The 23,930-nt window shown below is 45.4% G+C and overlaps 1 protein-coding gene and 1 long non-coding RNA gene across 41 annotated transcripts in view; one reads left to right on the top strand and one right to left on the bottom strand.

The window, feature by feature from the left end:
* On the bottom strand, positions 1–23,425 carry LOC135056881 (uncharacterized). Of its 2 annotated transcripts, XR_010244092.1 has the most exons (3): positions 23,337–23,425; positions 1,274–1,356; positions 1–485 (listed from the first exon to the last, which is right to left on the bottom strand). It is a non-coding gene; the product is annotated as an uncharacterized LOC135056881 (long non-coding RNA). The 2 variants fall into 2 exon arrangements; XR_010244091.1 differs by lacking the exon at positions 1–485 and having other exon boundaries at positions 1,119–1,356.
* The window catches only part of TCF7L2 (transcription factor 7 like 2), a 262,286-nt gene continuing 257,786 nt past the window's right edge, over positions 19,431–23,930 (top strand). For 5 of the 39 annotated variants that reach the window (XM_063962583.1, XM_063962586.1, XM_063962596.1 and 2 more), the window contains exons 1-3: positions 19,445–20,330; positions 23,210–23,276; positions 23,379–23,506. In XM_063962583.1, coding sequence (XP_063818653.1) covers positions 20,142–20,330; positions 23,210–23,276; positions 23,379–23,506 — 384 coding nt within the window. In that variant the 5' untranslated portion in view covers positions 19,445–20,141. Of the gene's footprint in view, positions 20,331–23,209; positions 23,277–23,378; positions 23,507–23,930 lie in introns of all 39 variants that reach the window. The other 34 variants (XM_063962592.1, XM_063962591.1, XM_063962622.1 and 31 more) reach the window with 17 other exon arrangements.

The following is a 23,930-nucleotide window of genomic DNA, read 5'->3' on the forward strand; positions in this document are numbered from 1 at the left end:
TATGAGGTGACAATTATTTATTGAGAGACACACAGGGACCAATGAGGCGGAGAGCAAGCTTTGGAGAAGGTACCTACTTTGTGTCTGGTGTTTTGGTGGAGATGCAGAAACGTAGACATTATCTCCTCATAGTAAAAGAGATATTGGTCACTGGGGTCTATTAATATAGGATTATGTTGTGTCTTATTCCGGGTGTCACGGAGATCTCCAGAAGAAGAGGGAGCTGGCATTGGATGTTTAGGATGGAATCCAAAGAAGAAAAAATAATGTAAGTAGATTCCTGTAAGTAGATCTCCATCTGTCCAATACATTAAGGGCCAAACTTGAAAACAGTTTTTTTTTGCTGCGAATATGAGCTTTTCATAGGTATGCGCGCTCCCGCAATTTGCCTATTCAATTGCACAATCGCAAAAACAGGATTACCTCGAAAATTCATGCCAGCTAGAAAAGTGTAGAGGAATAGCTGCCTGTACCCCTAAAAACAGCTAACATAGAAAACAGTATAGAAGGTTATTATTGGTCATAATAATAAAAGTATTTCTGGTACTTAATCAGGTCAAATGACTGTTATATGCATTTTTTTTAAACATTTGCAAAAATGACAGAAAGCAATATTTTTTCAGCAAAGTAAGTGCTAAAATTAAATTCAGGGTACAACAAAATGGGTATAAGTATATATTTGGGTAATTTTAGGGGATTCTAAAAAAGTGGAAACAGACTGATTACTCCCACCTGCAAGTCTAAAAACACTTGTCCCACTCATAAAGCACCCCAGTATATCTGTCCCGCACCTTATACCCCAATTTTCATAATTTTTCACTTTTCACCCCAACAATGATATGCCATTGTTGGCCAATTAAAAAGAATTAAAAACTTCTAAGTGCCAGTAATTAGTCATTCAGGGGGGTCGCCCGGGGGTTCTGAGCCAAATCCCGACATTTTTAGCTTAAAATACGGATTTTCACCAAATTTACCATCTGCTCAGAGGTGGTGAATTACCGCAGATCCATTTTCGCGAACAATTGAATAGGCGCTTTTTGAGATTCGCTGTAAATTCATTAATTAAATTTTTACAGCCATACAGCATTTTCGTGGCTAATTGATTTTGTCCCTAAGGGTGAAATGCAGAAGAAAAGTTTAATGCCTAATTGTTTACAAGGGGTCTTACAAAATTTGGCAACTCCCTTACAGTCAGGATAGCACAAAAATCTGGAGCTATGAGTCAAACATTGTGGTAAGCAGATCATCAGCGACAAGCAGCCATAAGACGTACATATTGCGGATCTTCTCCATCCGGCGTTCAAAGGGCGGAGAGTGTCAGTGGACGGCAGAATTTCCGTATCGGATCGAATTAAACTGAGGAGAAAGAAGGATGTATTTGAAAATATAAAATGAATAAATGCAAGAGTTTTAGTAAAGACAGTATTGATTATCCTGCAGTAGATAGCAGCTAAACGAGGGTGAAAGTATACGTAGGTCAGAGCAAATATTGAGTTATTAAGTTGCATTAACAAATTTATTTATTTATTTATTAAGTTTCTTATATAGGGGGTCATTCCGAGTTGATCCCTAGCTGAAAATGTTTGCTGCGCAGAGATGAGGCAAAAAAGGCACTTCTGCGCATGCGTATGCGGCGCAATGTGCACGTGCAACGTACTTTCACAACGCCCGATGTGTTTTTACACAAGGTCTAGTGAAGCTTTTCAGTCGCACTGCTGGCCGAAGAGTGATTGACAGGAAGAGGACGTTTCTGGGTTTCAACTGACCGTTTTCAGGGTGTGCTAGAAAAAACGCAGGCGTGACAGGAAAAATGCAGGCATGGTTGGCGAATGCAGGGCGTGTTTGTGACGTCAAATCTGGAACTGAATGGTCTGAAGTGATCGCAAGCTAGGAGTAGGTCTGGAGCTGCTCAAAACCTGCACAATTTCTTTTTGTAGCCGCTCTGCGATCCTTTCGTTCGCACTTCTGCTAAGCTAAGATACACTTCCAGAGGGCGGCGGCATAGCGTTTGCACGACTGCTAAAAACTGCTTGCGAGCGATCAACTCAGAATGACCCCCATAGTGCAGCATATTCCATTGCGCTTTACAATTAGAACAGTAATAGAACAAAGCTGGGTAACAACAGACAGACATAGCGGTAGGAAGGCTATAGTTTTATTATAATACACGTCCCTTGCCAGTGATTGGCTGATTTCATATTCAGAATCAGGTTTTAGACAAGGAATTTCATTTTTTTTAGGGTTCCACATTACTCGCCCTACTATATAAACACTATATTGCTCTTTACCTCCCCTCCTGGGAGGCCAATCCTTACATCCACCACATTTTGAGTAAAGAACTATTTCCTAGCACTTCCCCTGAGTGTTCCACCTCTCTGCCCTGGCATTTCCGTATTACTTACAGTCCTTCCCGAAACATTGCACGCTGGGAAAGTCGATCCTGCTGTAGGAAGAGAACTTAGAACAAGTAAGGGCCCTTGGAACAGATTTATTCCATCAAAATCCCAGATTGCTGGAGTGACTTCAGTTCATTTTCTATTCCAAATTTTACAGAATTCCGTCTCTCCTTGAAACTTTTGGGTCCCTTTAAAATTTTGACAGCAGCCAGACGAGACGAACCTCTTGTATTCGACCGCAATGTCGCAGCCCACAAACACCAATTTCACTGTTGGCGAGATCGGTCAAACATCGGGTATGGGTCGTTGGATCGACCACTATTGGTCGACATGCATTAGATTGACAGGGTTGCTAGGTCGACATGGTCTAGGTCGACATGACAAAAGGTCGACATGAGATTTTTGAGAAAAAAAATTGGTGTTGTTTTCTTCGTAGAGTGACTGGGAACCCCAATTAGTGCACCGTGTCCCCTCACATGGCGAACGAGCTTCGGGCAAGGTTACCGTTCCCAATTATAGTCCACGTGGATAGTAAAAGTATGAAAAAGTGCACAAAATTAAGAAAACATTTTCTAGTTACATCACTGGTTATCATAAAACACACACGTCGTTACAAAGTCATGGTTCTCTCGGCTAAATAACAGATTTTAAAAACACATTTAACATCAATTCGGTCGTCCCAATTTATTTCAATTGGAAAATAAGTAGGAAAAACAGAGGCAGACTATTGGATACAGGGTGAAATGAGCCTTGGGTGTGAGGTTTGGCACTCCATAGTGGTGCAACTGTAGACAGACATCCAATCACTGCAATCACAAGCAATACAATAATGCCATCTTGTTCTGCGTACCTGGGAATATCTCATTATTATAAAGCAAATAAATACACTACAAAATATTCATATATATTAATATTGGTATCCGGGTGGTAGATAGCAAATAGATACAGTCAAAAGGTCAACTCCAGATGGTCGACAGGATCAAAAGGTCAATGTAGACTTAGGTTGACAGGGACAAAGGGTCGGCAAGTTCAACAGGTCGAAATGCAAATGGTCGACACAGAAAAGGTTGACACATGGTTTTCCATGATTTTTAAGGTTAGGATTAGAACTAGGGTTAGGCACCGGGGGAGGGTTAAGGTTAGGATTAGAACTAGGGTTAGGCACCGGGGGGAGGGTTAAGGTTAGGATTAGAACTAGGGTTAGGCACCGGGGGGGGGAGGGTTAAGGTTAGGATTAGAACTAGGGTTAGGCACCGGGGGGAGGGTTAAGGTTAGGATTATAACTAGGGTTAGGCACCGGGGGGGAGGGTTAAGGTTAGGATTAGAACTAGGGTTAGGCACCGGGGGGAGGGTTAAGGTTAGGATTAGAACTAGGGTTAGGCACCGGGGGGAGGGTTAAGGTTAGGATTAGAACTAGGGTTAGGCACCGGGGGGGGGGAGGGTTAAGGTTAGGATTAGAACTAGGGTTAGGCACCGGGGGGGGAGGGTTAAGGTTAGGATTAGAACTAGGGTTAGGCACCGGGGGGGGGGAAGGTTAAGGTTAGGATTAGAACTAGGGTTAGGCACCGGGGGGAGGGTTAAGGTCAGGATTAGAACTAGGGTTAGGCACCGGGGGGAGGGTTAAGGTTAGGATTAGAACTAGGGTTAGGCACCGGGGGGAGGGTTAAGGTTAGGATTAGAACTAGGGTTAGGCACCAGGGGGGGGAGGGTTAAGGTTAGGATTAGAACTAGGGTTAGGCACCGGGGGGAGGGTTAAGGTTAGGATTAGAACTAGGGTTAGGCACCGGGGGGAGGGTTAAGGTTAGGATTAGAACTAGGGTTAGGCACCGGGGGGAGGGTTAAGGTTAGGATTAGAACTAGGGTTAGGCACCGGGGGGAGGGTTAAGGTTAGGATTAGAACTAGGGTTAGGCACCGGGGGGAGGGTTAAGGTTAGGATTAGAACTAGGGTTAGGCACCGGGGGAGGGTTAAGGTTAGGATTAGAATTAGGGTTAGGCACCGGGGGAGGGTTAAGGTTAGGATTAGAACTAGGGTTAGGCACCGGGGGGAGGGTTAAGGTTAGGATTAGAACTAGGGTTAGGCACCTAGGGTTAGGCACCGGGGGGAGGGTTAAGGTTAGGATTAGAACTAGGGTTAGGCACCGGGGGGAGGGTTAAGGTTAGGATTAGAACTAGGGTTAGGCACCGGGGGAGGGTTAAGGTTAGGATTAGAATTAGGGTTAGGCACCGGGGGAGGGTTAAGGTTAGGATTTGAACTAGGGTTAGGCACCGGGGGGAGGGTTAAGGTTAGGATTAGAACTAGGGTTAGGCACCGAGGGGAGGGTTAAGGTTAGGCACTAGAGCGCAGGTTAGGTTTAGGATTATAATAACAACAAAAACGCGTCGACCATTTACCTGTCGACCTTTTGCTCGTTGGCCTATTCACTGTCGACCTATTGACTTTCTATCTATATACTGTTAATCTTTTAATCCACACCCATTTATATTGTGTATTACTGAACTAAATGTTACATCTGATATAAAAAAAATGGATGATTAACTAAACGTATACAATATCATTAACTATATTTATACAGTATGCAATCTATCCCATCAAAATACTGTAAGCCGACATTTTTAAGTAGCTACAACTTTAGGCTGGTGCTTCTCTCTCATGCATCATCATGACCCAGTGCACAAGAGTCTGAGTGGTAGTCTTGGGGTATCCTAGGTAACAGCATTGCTGTGCACCGACTGATGAATTTGCACACAGGATCAGCACTTTAACGTCACTATCGAAGAACTGTTGGAAGCAGCCTTTCGTTTTTTGTGGCGGAGAAAGAAGGAAATAGCCCCAGCTGCATCGTGACATCGGGGTAAGGGGTCACCGGAAAGATCAGGTAAGGGTTCCACCTTGCAAATGATCCTGTCTGAAGATGAAACAACGGTTCTGATATTTAATAAAATGTATACAAACCGTCTTATATATTTCTATATTCTCATACATCAGCTAAAATGCTTCTGCGGCAGCTCCACGTGGAAGTCGCGCGTTCTCCCTGAACATAATGTTTTCCAGCCGATATCTCTCATTGATTGATATGTAAAACAGTTTTGGATTCTGAACATTTTCTGCTTGTTACATTAATACTAACAGAGAAAAAATAAATAAGATTTTACTTACCGATAAATCTATTTCTCGTAGTCCGTAGTGGATGCTGGGACTCCGTCAGGACCAGGGGGATTAGCGGCTCCGCAGGAGACAGGGCACAAAAATAAAAGCTTTAGGACTAGGTGGTGTGCACTGGCTCCTCCCCCTATGACCCTCCTCCAAGCCTCAGTTAGGATACTGTGCCCGGACGAGCGTACACAATAAGGAAGGATTTTGAATCCCGGCTAAGACTCATACCAGCCACACCAATCACACCGTACAACTTGTGATCTGAACCCAGTTAACAGTATGACAAACGTAGGAGCCTCTGAACAGACGGCTCACAACAATAACAACCCGATTTTTTTGTAACAATAACTATGTACAAGTATTGCAGACAATCCGCACTTGGGATGGGCGCCCAGCATCCACTACGGACTACGAGAAATAGATTTATCGGTAAGTAAAATCTTATTTTCTCTGACGTCCTAGTGGATGCTGGGACTCCGTCAGGACCATGGGGATTATACCAAAGCTCCCAAACGGGCGGGAGAGTGCGGATGACTCTGCAGCACCGAATGAGAGAACTCCAGGTCCTCTTTAGCCAGGGTATCAAATTTGTAGAATTTTACAAACGTGTTCTCCCCCGACCACGTAGCTGCTCGGCAGAGTTGTAATGCCGAGACCCCTCGGGCAGCCGCCCAAGATGAGCCCACCTTCCTTGTGGAATGGGCCTTGATAGATTTAGGCTGTGGCAGGCCTGCCACAGAATGTGCAAGTTGAATTGTGCTACAAATCCAACGAGCAATCGTCTGCTTAGAAGCAGGAGCACCCAGCTTGTTGGGTGCATACAGTATAAACAGCGAGTCAGATTTTCTGACTCCAGCCGTCCTTGAAATATATATTTTCAATGCCCTGACAACGTCCAGCAACTTGGAATCCTCCAAATCGCTAGTAGCCGCAGGCACCACAATAGGCTGGTTCAGGTGAAACGCTGAAACCACCTTAGGCAGAAACTGAGGACGCGTCCGCAGTTCTGCCCTGTCCGAATGGAAAATCAGATATGGGCTTTTATACGATAAAGCCGCCAATTCTGACACTCTCCTGGCTGAAGCCAGGGCCAGTAGCATGGTTACTTTCCATGTAAGATATTTCAAATCCACCGATTTGAGTGGCTCAAACCAATGGGATTTGAGAAAATCCAAAACTACATTAAGATCCCACGGAGCCACTGGGGGCACAACCGGGGGCTGTATATGTAGTACTCCTTTTACAAAAGTCTGGACTTCAGGAACTGAAGCCAATTCTTTCTGGAAGAAAATCGACAGGGCCGAAATTTGAACCTTAATGGACCCTAATTTGAGGCCCATAGACAATCCTGTTTGCAGGAAATGTAGGAATCGACCCAGTTGAAATTCCTCCGTCGGGGCCTTCCTGGCCTCACACCACGCAACATATTTTCTCCAAATGCGGTGATAATGTTGTGCAGTCACCTCCTTCCTGGCTTTTACCAGGGTAGGGATGACCTCTTCCGGAATGCCTTTTTCCCTTAGAATTCGGCGTTCAACCGCCATGCCGTCAAACGCAGCCGCGGTAAGTCTTGGAATAGACACGGTCCCTGCTGAAGCAGGTCCCGTCTTAGAGGTAGAGGCCACGGATCTTCCGTGAGCATCTCCTGAAGTTCCGGGTACCAAGTTCTTCTTGGCCAATCCGGAGCCACGAGTATCGTTCTTACTCCCCTTTGCCGTATAATTCTCAGTACTTTTGGTATGAGAGACAGAGGAGGAAACACATACACTGACTGGAACACCCACGGTGTTACCAGAGCGTCCACAGCTATTGCCTGAGGGTCTCTTGACCTGGCGCAATACCTGTCCAGTTTTTTGTTGAGGCGGGACGCCATCATATCCACCTTTGGTTTTTCCCAACGGTTCACAATCATGTGGAAGACTTCTGGATGAAGTCCCCACTCTCCCGGGTGTAGATCGTGTCTGCTGAGGAAGTCCGCTTCCCAGTTGTCCACTCCCGGAATGAACACTGCTGACAGTGCTATCACATGATCTTCCGCCCAGCGAAGAATCCTTGCAGCTTCTGCCATTGCCCTCCTGCTTCTTGTGCCGCCCTGTCTGTTTACGTGGGCGACTGCCGTGATGTTGTCCGACTGGATCAACACCGGCTGACCCTGAAGCAGGGGTTTTGCCAGGCTTAGAGCATTGTAAATCGCTCTTAGCTCCAGTATATTTATGTGAAGAGACATTTCCAGGCTTGACCACACTCCCTGGAAGTTTCTTCCCTGTGTGACCGCTCCCCAGCCTCTCAGACTGGCATCCGTGGTCACCAGGACCCAGTCCTGTATGCCGAATCTGCGGCCCTCTAACAGATGAGCACTCTGCAACCACCACAGAAGAGACACCCTTGTCCGTGGAGACAAAGTTATCCGCTGATGCATCTGCAGATGCGATCCGGACCATTTGTCCAGCAGATCCCACTGAAAAGTTCGTGCGTGGAATCTGCCGAATGGAATCGCTTCGTAAGAAGCCCCCATTTTTCCCAGGACTCTTGTGCATTGATGCACAGACACTTTTCCTGGTTTTAGGAGGTTCCTGACAAGTTCGGATAACTCCCTGGCTTTCTCCTCCGGAAGAAACACCTTTTTCTGAACCGTGTCCAGAATCATTCCCAGGAACAGCAGACGTGTCGTCGGGGTCAATTGAGATTTTGGAAAATTCAGAATCCACCCGTGCTGTTGCAGCACTACTTGGGTTAGTGCTACTACGTCCCCCAGCTGTTCTCTGGACCTTGCCCTTATCAGGAGATCGTCCAAGTAAGGGATAATTAATACGCCTTTTCTTCGCAGAAGAAACATCATTTCGGCCATTACCTTGGTAAAGACCCGAGGTGCCGTGGACAATCCAAACGGCAGCGTCTGAAACTGATAATGACAGTTTTGCACCACGAACCTGAGGTACCCTTGATGTGAAGGGCAATTTGGGACATGCAGGTAAGCATCCTTGATGTCCAGGGACACCATAAAGTCCCCTTCTTCCAGATTCGCTATCACTGCTCTGAGTGACTCCATCTTGAACTTGAATTTTTGTATGTACAGGTTCAAAGATTTCAGATTTAGAATAGGTCTTACCGAGCCTTCCGGCTTCGGTACCACAAATAGTGTGGAATAATACCCCTTTCCCTGTTGTAGGAGGGGTACCTTGAGTATCACCTGCTGAGAATACAGCTTGTGAATTGCTTCCAATACCGTCGTCCTGTCTGAGGGAGACGTTGGCAGAGCAGACTTTAGGAACCGGCGAGGGGGAGACTTCTCGAATTCCAACCTGTAACCCTGAGATACTACCTGCAGGATCCAGGGGTCCACCTGTGAGTGAGCACACTGTGCGCTGAAATTCTTGAGTCGACCCCCCACCGCCCCTGAGTCCGCTTGTAAAGCCCCAACGTCATGCTGAGGGCTTTGCAGAAGCCGGGGAGGGCTTCTGCTCCTGGGAGGGAGCTGCTTGGTGCACTCTCTTACCCTTTCCTTTGCCTCGGGGCAGATATGACTGTCCTTTTGCCCGCTTGTTCTTATAGGAACGAAAGGACTGCGGCTGAAAAGACGGTGTCTTTTTCTGTTGGGAGGGGACCTGAGGTAAAAAGGTGGATTTCCCGGCTGTTGCCGTGGCCACCAAATCCGATAGACCGACCCCAAATAATTCCTCCCCTTTATACGGCAATACTTCCATATGCCGTTTGGAATCCGCATCACCTGACCACTGTCGCGTCCATAAACTTCTTCTGGCAGATATGGACATCGCACTTACTCTCGATGCCAGAGTGCAAATATCCCTCTGAGCATCTCGCATATAAAGAAAAGCATCCTTTAATTGCTCTATAGTCAATAAAATACTGTCCCTATCCAGGGTATCAATATTTTCAGTCAGGGAATCCGACCAAACCACCCCAGCACTGCACATCCATGCAGAGGCGATGGCTGGTCGCAGTATAACACCAGTATGAGTGTATATACTTTTCAGGGTAGTTTCCAGCCTCCTATCAGCTGGATCCTTGAGGGCGGCCGTTTCAGGAGACGGTAACGCCACTTGTTTTGATAAGCGTGTGAGTGCCTTATCCACCCTAGGGGGTGTTTCCCAGCGCGCCCTAACCTCTGGCGGGAAAGGATATAATGCCAATAACTTCTTTGAAATTAGCAGTTTTCTATCGGGGTTAACCCACGCTTCATCATACACTTCATTCAATTCCTCTGATTCAGGAAAAACTACAGGTAGTTTTTTCAGACCCCACATAATACCCCTTTTTGTGGTACTTGCAGTATCAGAGATATGCAAAGCCTCCTTCATTGCCGTGATCATATAACGTGTGGCCCTACTGGAAAATACGTTTGTTTCTTCACCGTCGACACTAGATTCGGTGTCCGTGTCTGGGTCTGTGTCGACCGACTGAGGTAAAGGGCGTTTTACAGCCCCTGACGGTGTCTGAGACGCCTGGACAGGTACTAACTGGTTTGCCGGCCGTCTCATGCCGTCAACTGATTTTTGTAACGTGCTGACATTATCACGTAATTCCATAAACAAAGCCATCCATTCCGGTGTCGACTCCCTAGGGGGTGACATCACCATTACCGGCAATTGCTCCGCCTCCACACCAGCATCGTCCTCATACATGTCGACACACACGTACCGACACACAGCAGACACACAGGGAATGCTCTTATCGAAGACAGGACCCCACTAGCCCTTTGGGGAGACAGAGGGAGAGTTTGCCAGCACACACCCAAGCGCTATAAATATATAGGAACAACCCTACAGAAGTGTTGTTTCCTTTATAGCAGCTTAATATATCAATATCGCCAAAAAAGTGCCCCCCCTCTCTGTTTTTTTACCCTGTTTCTGTAGTGCAGTGCAGGGGAGAGTCCTGGGAGCCTTCCTCGCAGCGGAGCTGTGCAGGAAAATGGCGCTGTGTGCTGAGGAGATAGGCCCCGCCCCCTATTTCGGCGGGCTCTTCTCCCGGTGTTTGTGAGACCTGGCAGGGGTTAAATACATCCATATAGCCCCAGGGGCTATATGTGATGTATTTTTAGCCAGAACAAGGTATTATCATTGCTGCCCAGGGCGCCCCCCCCCCAGCGCCCTGCACCCTCAGTGACCGCTGGTGTGAAGTGTGCTGACAACAATGGCGCACAGCTGCAGTGCTGTGCGCTACCTCATGAAGACTGAAAAGTCTTCTGCCGCCGGTTTCTGGACCTCTTCACTTTTCGGCATCTGCAAGGGGGTCGGCGGCGCGGCTCCGGGACCGGACTCCATGGCTGGGCCTGTGTTCGATCCCTCTGGAGCTAATGGTGTCCAGTAGCCTAAGAAGCCAATCCATCCTGCACGCAGGTGAGTTCACTTCTCTCCCCTAAGTCCCTCGATGCAGTGAGCCTGTTGCCAGCAGGACTCACTGAAAATAAAAAACCTAAAAACTTTTTCTAAGCAGCTCTTTAGGAGAGCCACCTAGATTGCACCCTGCTCGGAGGGGCACAAAAACCTAACAGAGGCTTGGAGGAGGGTCATAGGGGGAGGAGCCAGTGCACACCACCTAGTCCTAAAGCTTTTATTTTTGTGCCCTGTCTCCTGCGGAGCCGCTAATCCCCCTGGTCCTGACGGAGTCCCAGCATCCACTAGGACGTCAGAGAAACAGGAATTATAAAAGAATAATAAAACAAAACATGTAAAAGTAATGAAGTCTGAGGCCAGGAAAAGGCCAGGAAAGGGAGGATTCGTGCAAACTTGTCTTGAAAGTCTGATCTTGGTATCTTAATTTATTTCCATGCACCCCATATATACTCATGCTGATTAACATTTACAACTTACCAGCAGCAATGATGCATGTCCAAAGAAAGATGGCGCTGCGACGCGCGGGAGCGTGTATCATCAGCGACATACTGTAGAGCGTACACACTAAACAATTTGAACGATGTGTCGTTCCGATCTGTCGGAATCGGGCACATCGTTCTCTATCTAGAGGTCTATTCATGGAGCAGTGAAAAGTGTGGACAAGTGAGCTGGTGGAGAAGTTGCCCATGGCAACCAATCAGCTGCTCTGTATTATTTTATAGTATGCAAATTATAAATGTGACTTCAATGCTGATTGGTTCTTTTCCACTGACTCACTTCTCCTCACTTTTCACTGCTTCATGAATAGACCCCCTAGTGTGTACCCGGAATTACTGTCCCGGCCTCAGTGCCCTTCGTCTTTCTCCCCAACTGTTTCTCTTGGCTGTACCTCTAGTCCTACCCTGTGGGCCACGTCAAACGCATGTGCCATGGAGGTTACAGTAGCAAGGGGATAAGTATGAGATCCTGGCCCTCGAAATACCGACGCCGGGATCCCGATTTTGAAGAAGCCGACAGGGGTGAGTAATGGGTGTTCTCCCCTCTCCCCTACCCCTCCCTACTCACAGCCTAACCCTCCCCCCTTTGGTGCCTAAGCCCATCCTTCCCCTGGAGGTACCAAAACCTAACCCGGTGTCCCCACTGCCTAAACCTAACCCCCCCCAAAGCCTAACCCTCTGAGGGGGGTGACTAGCCCCCCCCTCCCCGCTGCCTAACCCTCCGGGATTCAGGCTAACCCCCCCCCCCCCCCCGTCTTAACCTAACCTCCCATCTTCATTATATAGATTAGAAAATGTACAAATTACCCCCGTACACCTGTATGTACCAGTTACCCATTTATAGCTGACGCTGAGTTGTGTTTGGAAATAAATCTGTATATTCACCTGCCTGGAAATAGGCGTCTTTTCCTTCCACCCAACTGTGCTCAGCCCAAAGTTCCTCAACACCCCCTCACCCCATTACAGACCCAATTATGCTACCTCAGTCGTAAATGAAGATGCAATGAAAATGTGCAGCGGCCCAGGACCCCACACGGGCCCATGAGCAGGGGTGAGCTGGGATAAGGTATCTGTCCCCCGGTCTGGTGCCTCTTCTTGGGAGGCAGGTAGAAAATGCTGCCCGGCTACTCTGATTATGAATTACACACAATTAGAGTGACCAGGCAGTGATTGGCTGTCAGCATGCTGATTGGTGGATGGCTGTAGCTATCCACCCAATCAGAGTGCAGCATTCTCTACCTGCCTCCCAGCCAGACAGTGAATGGCTGTCAACATGCTGACTGGTGGATGGCTGGAGCTATCCACCAATCAGAGTGCAGCATTCTCTACCTGCCTTCCAGCCTGCAGCCAGACAGTGAATGGCTGTCAGCATGCTGATTGGTGGATGGCTGGAGCTATCCACCAATCAGAGTGCAGCATTCTCTACCTGCCTTCCAGCCTGCAGCCAGACAGTGAATGGCTGTCAGCATGCGGATTGGTGGTTGGCTCGAGCTATCCCCCAGTCAGAATGCTGAAAGCCAGTCACTGTATAAAAGCATGTGAATAGACGGTGCAGGACTGCAGGTGTGGTAAAATATGTTTTTTTTTTTTTTATTATTCCCGTGAATGGGTGTGTAGGGGCCCCAATACATTGCTTTGTGCAGGGCCTACAACACTGTTAAGAGAGCACTGAAAATGCGCATACCTCTGTACTGCCCATACAGTACCTGTGCACACCTGGCTCCGGAGCATGGGCGGTGTTAAAACATGCAAGATACACTGCGCAAAGCCAGCATACGGCCAACGCTGCATCATAGCCGCAATGTTTACAATTACTGCCTTATGTCTATAAACGTACACCAAGTAGTTTATTGCATGTGTCACTGCTGACCGTGTATCATTTTCTATTCCTTTTTGTTCAGTGAGAAACCTTTTATATGTGTAAATAATGACATTTGTGTAACTGTTGCACCCATTACTAATAGTGTTACTGCTATACTGGGTTGAAGTGAACTGTCCGGGGATTACATATCATACGCTACTAATATCTATTTTCACTGAATGTTTTTAATAACAAGGGGGGTAATTCCAAGTTGATCGCAGCAGGATTTTTGATAGCAACTGGGCAAAACCATGTGCACTGCAGGGGAGGCAGATATAACATGTGCAGAAAGAGTTAGATTTGGGTGGGTTCTTTTATTTTTGTGCAGGGTAAATACTGGCTGCTTTATTTTTACACTGCAAATGAGATTGCAGATTGAACACACCACACCCAAATCTAACTCTCTCTGCACATGTTATATCTGCCTCCCCTGCAGTGCACATGGTTTTGCCCAGTTGCTATCAAAAATCCTGCTGCGATCAACTTGGAATTACCCCCAAGAACTTTTGTATTGTTGTCTTTCACTTGTCTCCCCCCCATATGCATTTTGACACGTTCAAGACCACATGTGATTATATGAACAATCGTGTGCTGAGCCAGTAACGCTGGGAATATATATCTATTTTCCTGGGGGCAGGAGGGAAAATGACGGTGACAACGTAGTTTTGATAACATACAGTAATAGAAAATATATATATTTTTTTAAATTACAAATTACTTTCCCATACCTCCCTACTTTTCCTGGGTCGGTGGAGGGACAAATTTGAGTGCCTGAGGCGCATGACCAAATGTAGGGGGGCGTGGCCTCATACTTCCTGCGAGGCCACGCCCCCATATTCGCCTTACAAGCTGTTGCCTTGGGGCCTGCTATATATCTAGGTATGCCCCTGGACCTGCTCATTGTAGTATGGCATAATGTGAATTGGTAATACTGTGTTGCATAATGTGTACCGGCAGCTCTACAGTGTGCCATAATGTGAACTAGGGGACTTCTATAGGGCATAAAATAAACTAGGACGCTACTATGGGGCATAACAGTAAATAAGGCTCTACTATGGTTCAGAAAATGAACTAGGGCCCAATTATAGGGCACAAAATTAACAACTGCTGCAGAGAAGTGTCTCTCTAGGAGCCCTGGGACAGGGGCCCGTTCAGAATGTTGCTATGGGGCCCACAAAGTTCTGGCCACGCCCCTTGGCTGCAAGCAACGTTATCTGTATAAATCCAACTGGCTTCCATAGAAGCCATACTAATATTCCAGAGGGTCCTCAGCAGGAATACTGGGACGTCTCTACGTACAGAGGGGTCCGTATTTACGCGCATGCACCAAAGGTTTTGCAGCGCACACATATAAAAGTCACACTAATTACCAGTGCACAGTCCAGCATGCAAATTTCCTGGGTGTCCCCGAACGGTAGTTGGAGAAATAATCCCCCTTTCGGCTGGCGGTCCTGCTAGACATTGTTCTGAGACTTATTTATTTATGAAGTCTGAAGGTTAGAGCCTACCTGCTGAGATTAATTAGCCTGCTTCTTTGTGGCCTGCGCAATGCTGTCTGATTAAACGTACACATCTATTTTGCTGCTTTTCATGCTCCCTTTCACACTATTTCTGCTCCGCTGATTAATATTGAAGCTGTACGTTTTCATTTACAGTGAGTTTGTTTTAAATTTATATTTGTCTACATCCCTTCCTTTAGTATGCAAATCAGCGTGATACGTTCCACACAAGCATTCATGTTGCGGAGAGAAGAGATTTCACCCCGCTGTCATCCCCACTGTTCGGGAATGTGACTTCAAGATGTCTATGCACAACTTCAATATTTTAAGGGACCACCGTAATTATTTATTGTATGCATTTATGTTCTTTAACGCACGTTAACCCGCTCTTTGCCGAGACAGCCCCCGACGTGTTAACAATCCTCTCGAGTGGTCATTACCCCGAGGTTGTGTAATTCAAGGGCACTTTGTCAATGGTTATCATTGATTTATCTGCTTGGAAATAGATAAAGAGTATGTTAATTAGCAAAGCAAATATCAGGACGTCTCTCTCACACATGCATAATCTATTGCACCTTATTGGGAAGCTGCATGCTAATGAGATTTTGTCTTCTTCATTTTTTGTTCCTTTTTAGACTGATTTCAATAAATAAAGTTTCAAATTCAATATATCGAGCGATACTATATAATCCGTACAATAATTATGGTGACGCTTGCGTTTCTACACAACTTTCCCATTTACAATAACGAACAATCTTTCTACCCAATTACCACACCCGTACACAGTTCACGCAAAACTTACATGTATTCTCATTCTGTACATAAAAAACAAAACACTGATCCCAGACCAACACTGCTGTATGACTGGATATTGTAGCCCACCAGCACTTTTTACCCTGGCAAAGTGGCCGGACAATTATGCAATACTTACCATCAATAATTTCCTTTTATCTTGCAGATTATAAGCGTACAAGGAGGTACTGCGTACCTTTCTGTCTGTTATTACTCTTGGTTTGTTCACAATTTAAAAGTGCAATGTAATATGCAAGGGCTATATAAATATTAATAACTAGCGTTTACCCACAGCTTCGCTTGCGTGGACATTTATTTATTTATTACCAGTTATTTATATAGCACACACATATTCCGCAGCGCTTTACAGAGAATATTTGACCATTCATATCAGTCCCTGCCCCAGTGGAGCTTACAATCTATATTCCCCTATCACATGTACCCACACACATTCATGCTAGGGTTAATATTGTTGGGAGCCGATTAACCTACCAGTATATTTTTGGATTGTGGGAGGAAAACCGGAGTACCCCGTGAAAACCCACGCAAGTACAGGGTGAATATACAAACTCCACACAGTTAGGGCCATGATGGGAATTGAACCCACGACCTCAATGCCGTGAGGCAGTAATGCTAACCATTACACCATCCATACTGCCCACATCTGTTATTGTTCAGTGGAACTCATTTTACAAAGACAGTAGTGCCATCTAATATGGTGATGTATATTTTATATTGTACACATTGATCATTAAATATCTTTGTAAACAATATTTGCAGGTTTTCCTTAAAGGATTTACACAAAAAGATGCTCAGGGCTACTAACTTGTGAACAAGCCACGTAAAGCTGGCCATGGGAGAAGCAGCTGGTCCTGAGATCTTCGCCTGCAGCCCTGAGCATTTGCTCCTGCGACTTGTTGTCATAGCGCAGCAGACGCTTACAGGAAACAGGTGCTTGATTTGAAAAGTAAAATTGTTGGCGATGAGGGGTAAACGTGGTATAAACACAGTCTCATCTGTGCCACATCCCATTAGAATCTCTGCCTCAATGAGGTTCCTCTGCAGAGCAGTCAATTTAAATCGGGTTCTGTTGCATAACTTGGGCGGAGTCAAGTTCCGCAGAACTGTGATCAGAACGCCAACTTTCAGTGCGCCGAGTGTCAAGCGTCTGTTTTTTCCTTTATTTCTCCTCTCCACATCAAGATCATACATACCTCAGTTTCTTTCTAGGTCACTATGCTATACAATAGTGAAAACGCCATCCAAATTCATCCAGTAGTTTTTGTGTGATGCCGGAATGAACAGTCAAAAATTCTGAATAATTTTTTTTTTTGTCTCCATAGCTCATAAACAGTCCCTAGAATGATATTTCTCAAAAAAATTGGTGTGTACAGACACAACCGTTACTGTTTTATTATATGTACAGTATAGGTAATCATTATAGAAAGGGTAAGATGCATCATGCACAATAGATTCTGTATATATTATATACTTTATATATGTATATGACAGTAGGTACAATGTCATCAATAAACTTTGATATATTAAATGTCACATACAGAATTTTTCTAACAATATTCAGCCCGCAAGCGTAATGGGATCCGGTCTGAAGATCGACAGTGTCTAGGTCGACAATGTTTAGGTCGACCACTATAGGTCGACAGTCACTAGGTCGACATGGATGGAAGGTCGACAGGGTTTCTAGGTCGACATGTGCTAGGTCGACAGGTCTAAAGGTCGACATGAGTTTTTCACATTTTTTTGGGGGGGGATTTTTTCATACTTAACGATCCACGTGGACTACGATTGGAACGGTAAAGTGTGCCGAGCGAAGCGGTAGCGGAGCGAAGGCACCATGCCCGAAGCATGGCGAGCGAAGCGAGCCAAGCGAGGGGACGCGGTGCACTAATTTGGGATCCCGGTCACTCTACGAAGAAAACGACACAAAAATAAATAAATCCTCATGTCGACCTTTAGACCTGTCGACCTAGCACATGTCGACCTAGAAACCCTGTCGACCTTCCATCCATGTCGACATAGTGACTGTCGACCTATAGTGGTCGACCTAAACATTGTCGACCTAGATACTGTCGATAAAATGAACCACACCCAAGCGTAATAATCGCATTAATTTGGGCCTGTGCTATGTCATAAGACACACGAGAAAAGAAACGTCAGTACTCCCAAGACAAATGACTTCACCGTGATGCCAATATTTCAGCTCTCTCGCCGATTAAAAGGCCAACGTCGAGTGAAACACCAATTTCACCGTAAAATAAGCGGCCGAGAATCTAGGAATATGTATGCGTGCGTGTGTGTGTGTATACATCAGCAAAAATTATATTTGGTTATGCTGATGTCATCATTAATACAGAGCAGTGATGTCACCTGTGTCACCGTGTATCGGAGTGAACGCTGTCGGTGATGGATGTATAAATGTCGGTGAGGATCGTACACGCCTGCATATCATACAAGGATCTCGTTTTATTTCAGATTGTAGCTTTTCTATTTTAAGAATTAAATGAGGGTAAAATAAAAGGGTGTTATATGTCCCCTCCCAAATCCTGGGACCTGCGACCGTATTGTCACGGAACCCCTCGGTGGATTGTTTCAGCTTTGTACTTTACAGCAGGGAGTAATTATTCTCCATATCTATCAGATATTCTACAATACACTAAATAAAGCACATCTATCTGGAGACGCTAACGCAGCCATGTTCGGGTCAAGGTAAGACGCATACAGAAAAGTGCCATTTGCTGAGCAGAATGTATATAATGCAAATCCGCAGGCCATACATAAAATACAAGGTTGAGCCCATGAAATATACATATGAATATAATCCGCCTGGCTCTTCATCGCTTTTCATACATTTACCATTCTCACTTTCCATGTGACAGGTATTTGTGAGAGCACCCCCCCCCCCCCCCACTTCTCTGCCCCCTAGTTCCTTTAGTGGAAATCAGGTGCTATTCTATGGACGAGAAACGGTTTAAGCTCAAGTGTTTTCTCAGCAGCTGCTGGGAGTCATTGTTTTAATGGCACTTTACAATCCCAAGGCCCTTCTTTTCATGTCCTGAACACAAAGGCGTAAAAGACGGTGATGCTGCCGCCACTTATCTTGGCAGCTATCACTTCACACGCTCGCCAACCTTCCAACCGGGAATGGGGACGACGAGGAAGGTGAGGAGCAAGTTGTCTGTCCACAATTGTGCACAGGCACAGACTTCTTCCTCTGTGTGCACAGGCTGCAGAGGAGTCAGAATAGAGGCACAATCAGTGCTGCAGCTGCCAGCAGGGCAAGTGGCAGAGGGGATGGCAATCAACCCCCCCCCCCCCCCCTCCCCTATAGGGGGTACAAAGGGGGAGGCTGCTGCAGGGACAGGGGTGCCCAACAAGTGTGCGTGCATATGTAAGCATGCATGTATAAGTGCCAGTGTGCCTGTCAGACTTCCTGCTTGCAAGTTCCCACCCCACAGCAGCAAGCAAGCACCCTTCCCTGGGCCTGCCCCCTCATCTGCCCTCCTCTTCCTCCTCAGCACTTTGCAAAGTCCTCTATTCTTTGTGTACTTTTGTATTAATATTTCATTCCCAGCTGACCCCCCTGTCACCCCCCCCCCCTCCCCAGATTTCTCTACACCTCCCCTCCCTCTAGATGCATGGTCAGTCTTTGCAGACCCCAGACCCCCCCTTTACTTGTTTCCTTTTTTTTTTTTGCTGACATTTATTTAGTCCAACGTCAGCCAGCCTGGTCCCTCCCCTGTGCATGAAATTAAAGTTTTCTCTCCTCTTCCCCCTGTGTGTTTCTTTCCATGTCAATAATCCTGGATGCAGGCTCCCCCCTCCCCGTGCCCCCCCTCCCTCTCCCCTCTCCAGCTGTCAATCACAGCCGCCTTTGAACTGGATTCTTTCCAGTGTAACTTCCACCGACTCAATCCGGGCGAGCGGTGCTGTATATAGGGCGCTCTCTTTATCTCACTATTGGCTTTTTTGGGGGGCTGCCTTTGGCTTTTTTTTGGGGGGGGCCGCTCCTTCTATTGGACTTTGCCACGTTGATTTTTTTTGTATTATTATTGTATTTTTTTCTTCTTCTTCTGGATCTTCTCAACCGGAGCCCCCTGGTTTCTGCAATTGTTTGAATTTTTTCTTCTTCTCAATATTTCTTTTTGGAAAATTAAAAAGAGAAGGGGGGGGGGGGAGGGAGGGGGGCAACTGTGTGTGCAACGACCGGACTCCAGGAACAGAACTACCCACACACCGCCGCCCGCCCCCCCCCCACCCACCGGAGCTGCAAAGAGGGGGCACCACTTACCTCCCCCCCCCCCTACCCCCCTCCCTTACCCCCAAATCTGCAAAGTTCACCTTGCTTGCCCCCCCCCCTCTCCCCCCCACTGGAGTGCACAGGGGCAGCGGCTGGAACACGCCGAGCAGCAGGAGAGTGGGGAGAAAAGTTTTTGCGGTTTGGGGGGGGTGGGGGGGGGGATCAGATCCGCTGCGATTCTTCCTCTTTTCCATCTTTTTCTTTCTTTTTTTTTTTTTTTGTTGCTTCTTTTCTTCCATTGCAAAACTGTTGCTTGGCCTGGAGCGGAGATGCCGCAGCTGAACGGGGGCGGTGGGGACGATTTGGGGGCGAACGATGAGATGATCTCCTTCAAAGACGAAGGGGAGCAGGAGGACAAGATCGCCGACCACGCGTCGGCCGAGAGGGATCTGGCGGATGTCAAATCGTCGCTGGTCAACGAGTCGGAGACTCATCAGAACAGCTCGTCCGACTCGGAGGTGAGGGTCTCTAGGGGGGGTGTGGAAGGGTTCCTCTGGGAAGTTTGGGGACACTGGACTTGTCCCTGTCACTGTGGTTCCTCTTCCCGATCACTGGGATCCTTCCAGCTGCAGAAAGTCACATTGTGTGCAGGAGGTGATACAAAGTAACACAAAGTAACACACAAGTGTCAGTGTGCCCCTTGTTACTGGTAATATTCTAGTGCTGGAGGTGTGTGTGTGACTGTGTGTGTGTATGGGGGAGTATTATAATTATTACTACTCCTCAGTGTCACTATAATAGTTTTGGAGGTGTTGGGGAACTAGTAATAGTGTTGTTATTATTATAGGTATTATACTAGTGGGGGTACATTATTATAGGTATTATACTAGTAGGGGTACACACATTTCTGGTTCCCCTACTGACAACATGACATATATATTATATGTATATATTGATATATATTATATAGACATATAATATATATATAGATATGTGTCATTATCTCAGTAGGGGACCCAAAAATGTGGGATTTTTAATTTTGGATAAGGGGTAGTATTGCTATATTATTTTGTGTATGTTGTACAGTGCTGGAGGTGAGAGTATTGTATTGTCTGTGTCAGTGTCTGCAATAATAAACACGCCGTGATTTCTTTAGTGTACACAGTTCTGCGTGATATCATGTTTCACAGTAGTCTATTATATATTGCATGCTTTAGGGTATAGATAGAGATATGTAGTGAACGATACAATAGGTGCAGTATATTGTATATTGCATGATATTAGGTTGCATAGTATATTATTAAGTATTGCATGATATTGGGGCACATGATTTCATATATATTGCATGCTATTAGGTAGCATAGTAAATGATATATTGCATGCTGTTAGGGTACATTATAGAATATGCATTGCATGATATTAGGGTATATAGTATAATGTATATTGTATAATATTAGGTGTTATAGTATATTGATGGGATAAGCGTGCATATTATACAGTACATTACTTGATAACAGTGTGCACAGTATATTGGATGTTATTTGGTTGTATAGTGTGTAATATTTTGTATGATCTGAGGTTTCATAGTATAGCATGGTATCAGTGTTTGCATTTACAGATCACGTAAGAATACAATGGGATTATATGTACGTGTATAATGTATACATTGTAGTAATGTTTACCGTCATGTATAGCAGTGTAAATGTACTGTACATGTGTTGCAGGACAGGACATGTGTATATGTAAGACTGTATGTACATGGAGTGATATATATGTAGTGATGTATGACATGAAATATGTACATGTGATGTGTGACAGCATGTACACTGTATGACAGTGTACATGTAGATAGGTATGTATATGACAGTGTACATGGGGGGATATACAGTGTGTGGTATGCATGTATGACACAGTGTACATGGATGTATGTCTGTATTACACAGGAATATACAGTGTAGTATGTGTATGACAGTATATGTGTAGATAGGTATGTGTATGACAGTGTACATGGGGGGATATACAGCGTGTAGTATGTATGTATGTATGTATGTATGTATGTATGATACAGTGTACATGGATGTGTGTCTGTATTACACAGGAATATACAGTGTAGTATGTGTATGTACAGTGTATGACAGTGTGCATGGAGAGATATATGTATGTATAAGTGTATGATAGTGTACGTGTAGATATATATGTGTATGACAATGTATATGGGATATACAATGTGTGGTATGTGTGTATATATAATATATATGTATGACACAGTGTACATGGAGGTATACACAGTGTGTAGTATGTGTGTAGTGTATGACAGAGTGTACATGGAGTGATACACAGTGTGTATGTATGTGTGTGTATATATGTGTATGAGCAAGTGTGCATGGAGGGATACAGTGTAGTATGTATGTATATTTGTGCGTGTAAATGTATATGTGTGTGCGTATATATCTATATGTGTATGACAGAGTGTACATGGAGGTTTATACAGTGTGTAGTATGTGTGTATATATATGTGTATGACAGAGTGTGCATGGAGGTGTATGCAGTGTGTATATTTATATATATATATATATATATATATATATATATGTGTATGAGCCAGTGTGTGTGTGTGTGTGTATGTATGTATGTATGTATGTATGTATGTATATATATATATATATATATATATATATATACTTGCGATGTAGCTTGGCACTCCGGACTCACAAAGTTCAAATCAGGGGTGCCATCCTAATATATTTCATAGTTACCAATGTCTTTACTTGGAAGGCTCTTTCAAGTAAAGACATTGGTGACTATATATATATATATATATATATATGCCAGTGTGTGTATGTGTATATATATATATATATATGAGCCAGTGTGTGTATATATGTATATATGTGTATGAGCCAGTGTGTGTATATATGTGTATGAGCCAGTGTGTGTATAATGTATATGTGTGTATGAGCCAGTGTATATATATGTGTATGAGCCAGTGTGTATGTATATTTGTGTATGAGCCAGTGTATATATATGTATATATGAGCCAGTGTGTGTATATATGTATATATGTATGAGCCAGTGTGTGCATATATGTATATGTATGTATGTATGTATGTATGTATGTATGTATGAATGAGCCAGTGTATATATATGTGTGTATGAGCCAGTGTATATGTATGTATGTATGTATGTATGTATGTATGTATGTATGTATGTATGTATGTATGTATGTATGAGCCAGTGTATATATATATATATATATATATGTATATATGAGCCAGTGTATATATATGAGCCAGTGTGTGTGTATATATATGTATATATGAGCCAGTGTGTATATATGTGTATGGCAGAGTGTACCATGTCGCGGTAGTAACCCTGCTCTGTATGTCCCCCGTGTCAGGCGGAGCGGAGGCCTGCACCCAGAGCGGACACCTTCCGGGAGAAGAGCCGGGACAGCCTGGAGGAAGGTGGGTGGCGGCCGCGGCTGGGCCCCGGTTACCGGGATGGGGGGACGGGTGAACTTTTACCTCAACTTAACGAAACTTTCTGTCTTCTCGCCGCCATGTCAGCTGCCAAGCGGCAAGATGGAGGCGGCCTGTTCAAGAGCCCGGCGTACCCCGGGTACCCCTTCATCATGATCCCGGACCTCAGCAGCCCGTACCTGCCCAACGGCTCCCTCTCCCCGACCGCCCGCACAGTAAGTGCCCCGCTCCCAGTGCTGTCCTTCCCGCTCCCTACTGTGCCCGGCAGCCGCTCACTCTGCACAGCGACCTGACCTGTGTTCCCAGCTCTATACATACTACATATATACTACATATATACCATACAGCGACCTGACCTGTGTTCCCAGCTCTATACATACTACATATATACTACATATATACCCTACAGCGACCTGACCTGTGTTCCCAGCTCTATACATACTACATATATACTACTACATATATACCCTACAGCGACCTGACCTGTGTTCCCAGCTCTATACATACTACATATATACTACATATATACCCTACAGCGACCTGACCTGTGTTCCCAGCTCTATACATACTACATATATACTACTACATATATACCCTACAGCGACCTGACATGTGTTCCCAGCTCTATACATACTACAT

The sequence above is a fragment of the Pseudophryne corroboree genome, chromosome 3, assembly GCF_028390025.1.
Source record: "Pseudophryne corroboree isolate aPseCor3 chromosome 3, aPseCor3.hap2, whole genome shotgun sequence".
Classification (NCBI taxonomy): Eukaryota; Metazoa; Chordata; class Amphibia; order Anura; family Myobatrachidae; genus Pseudophryne; species Pseudophryne corroboree.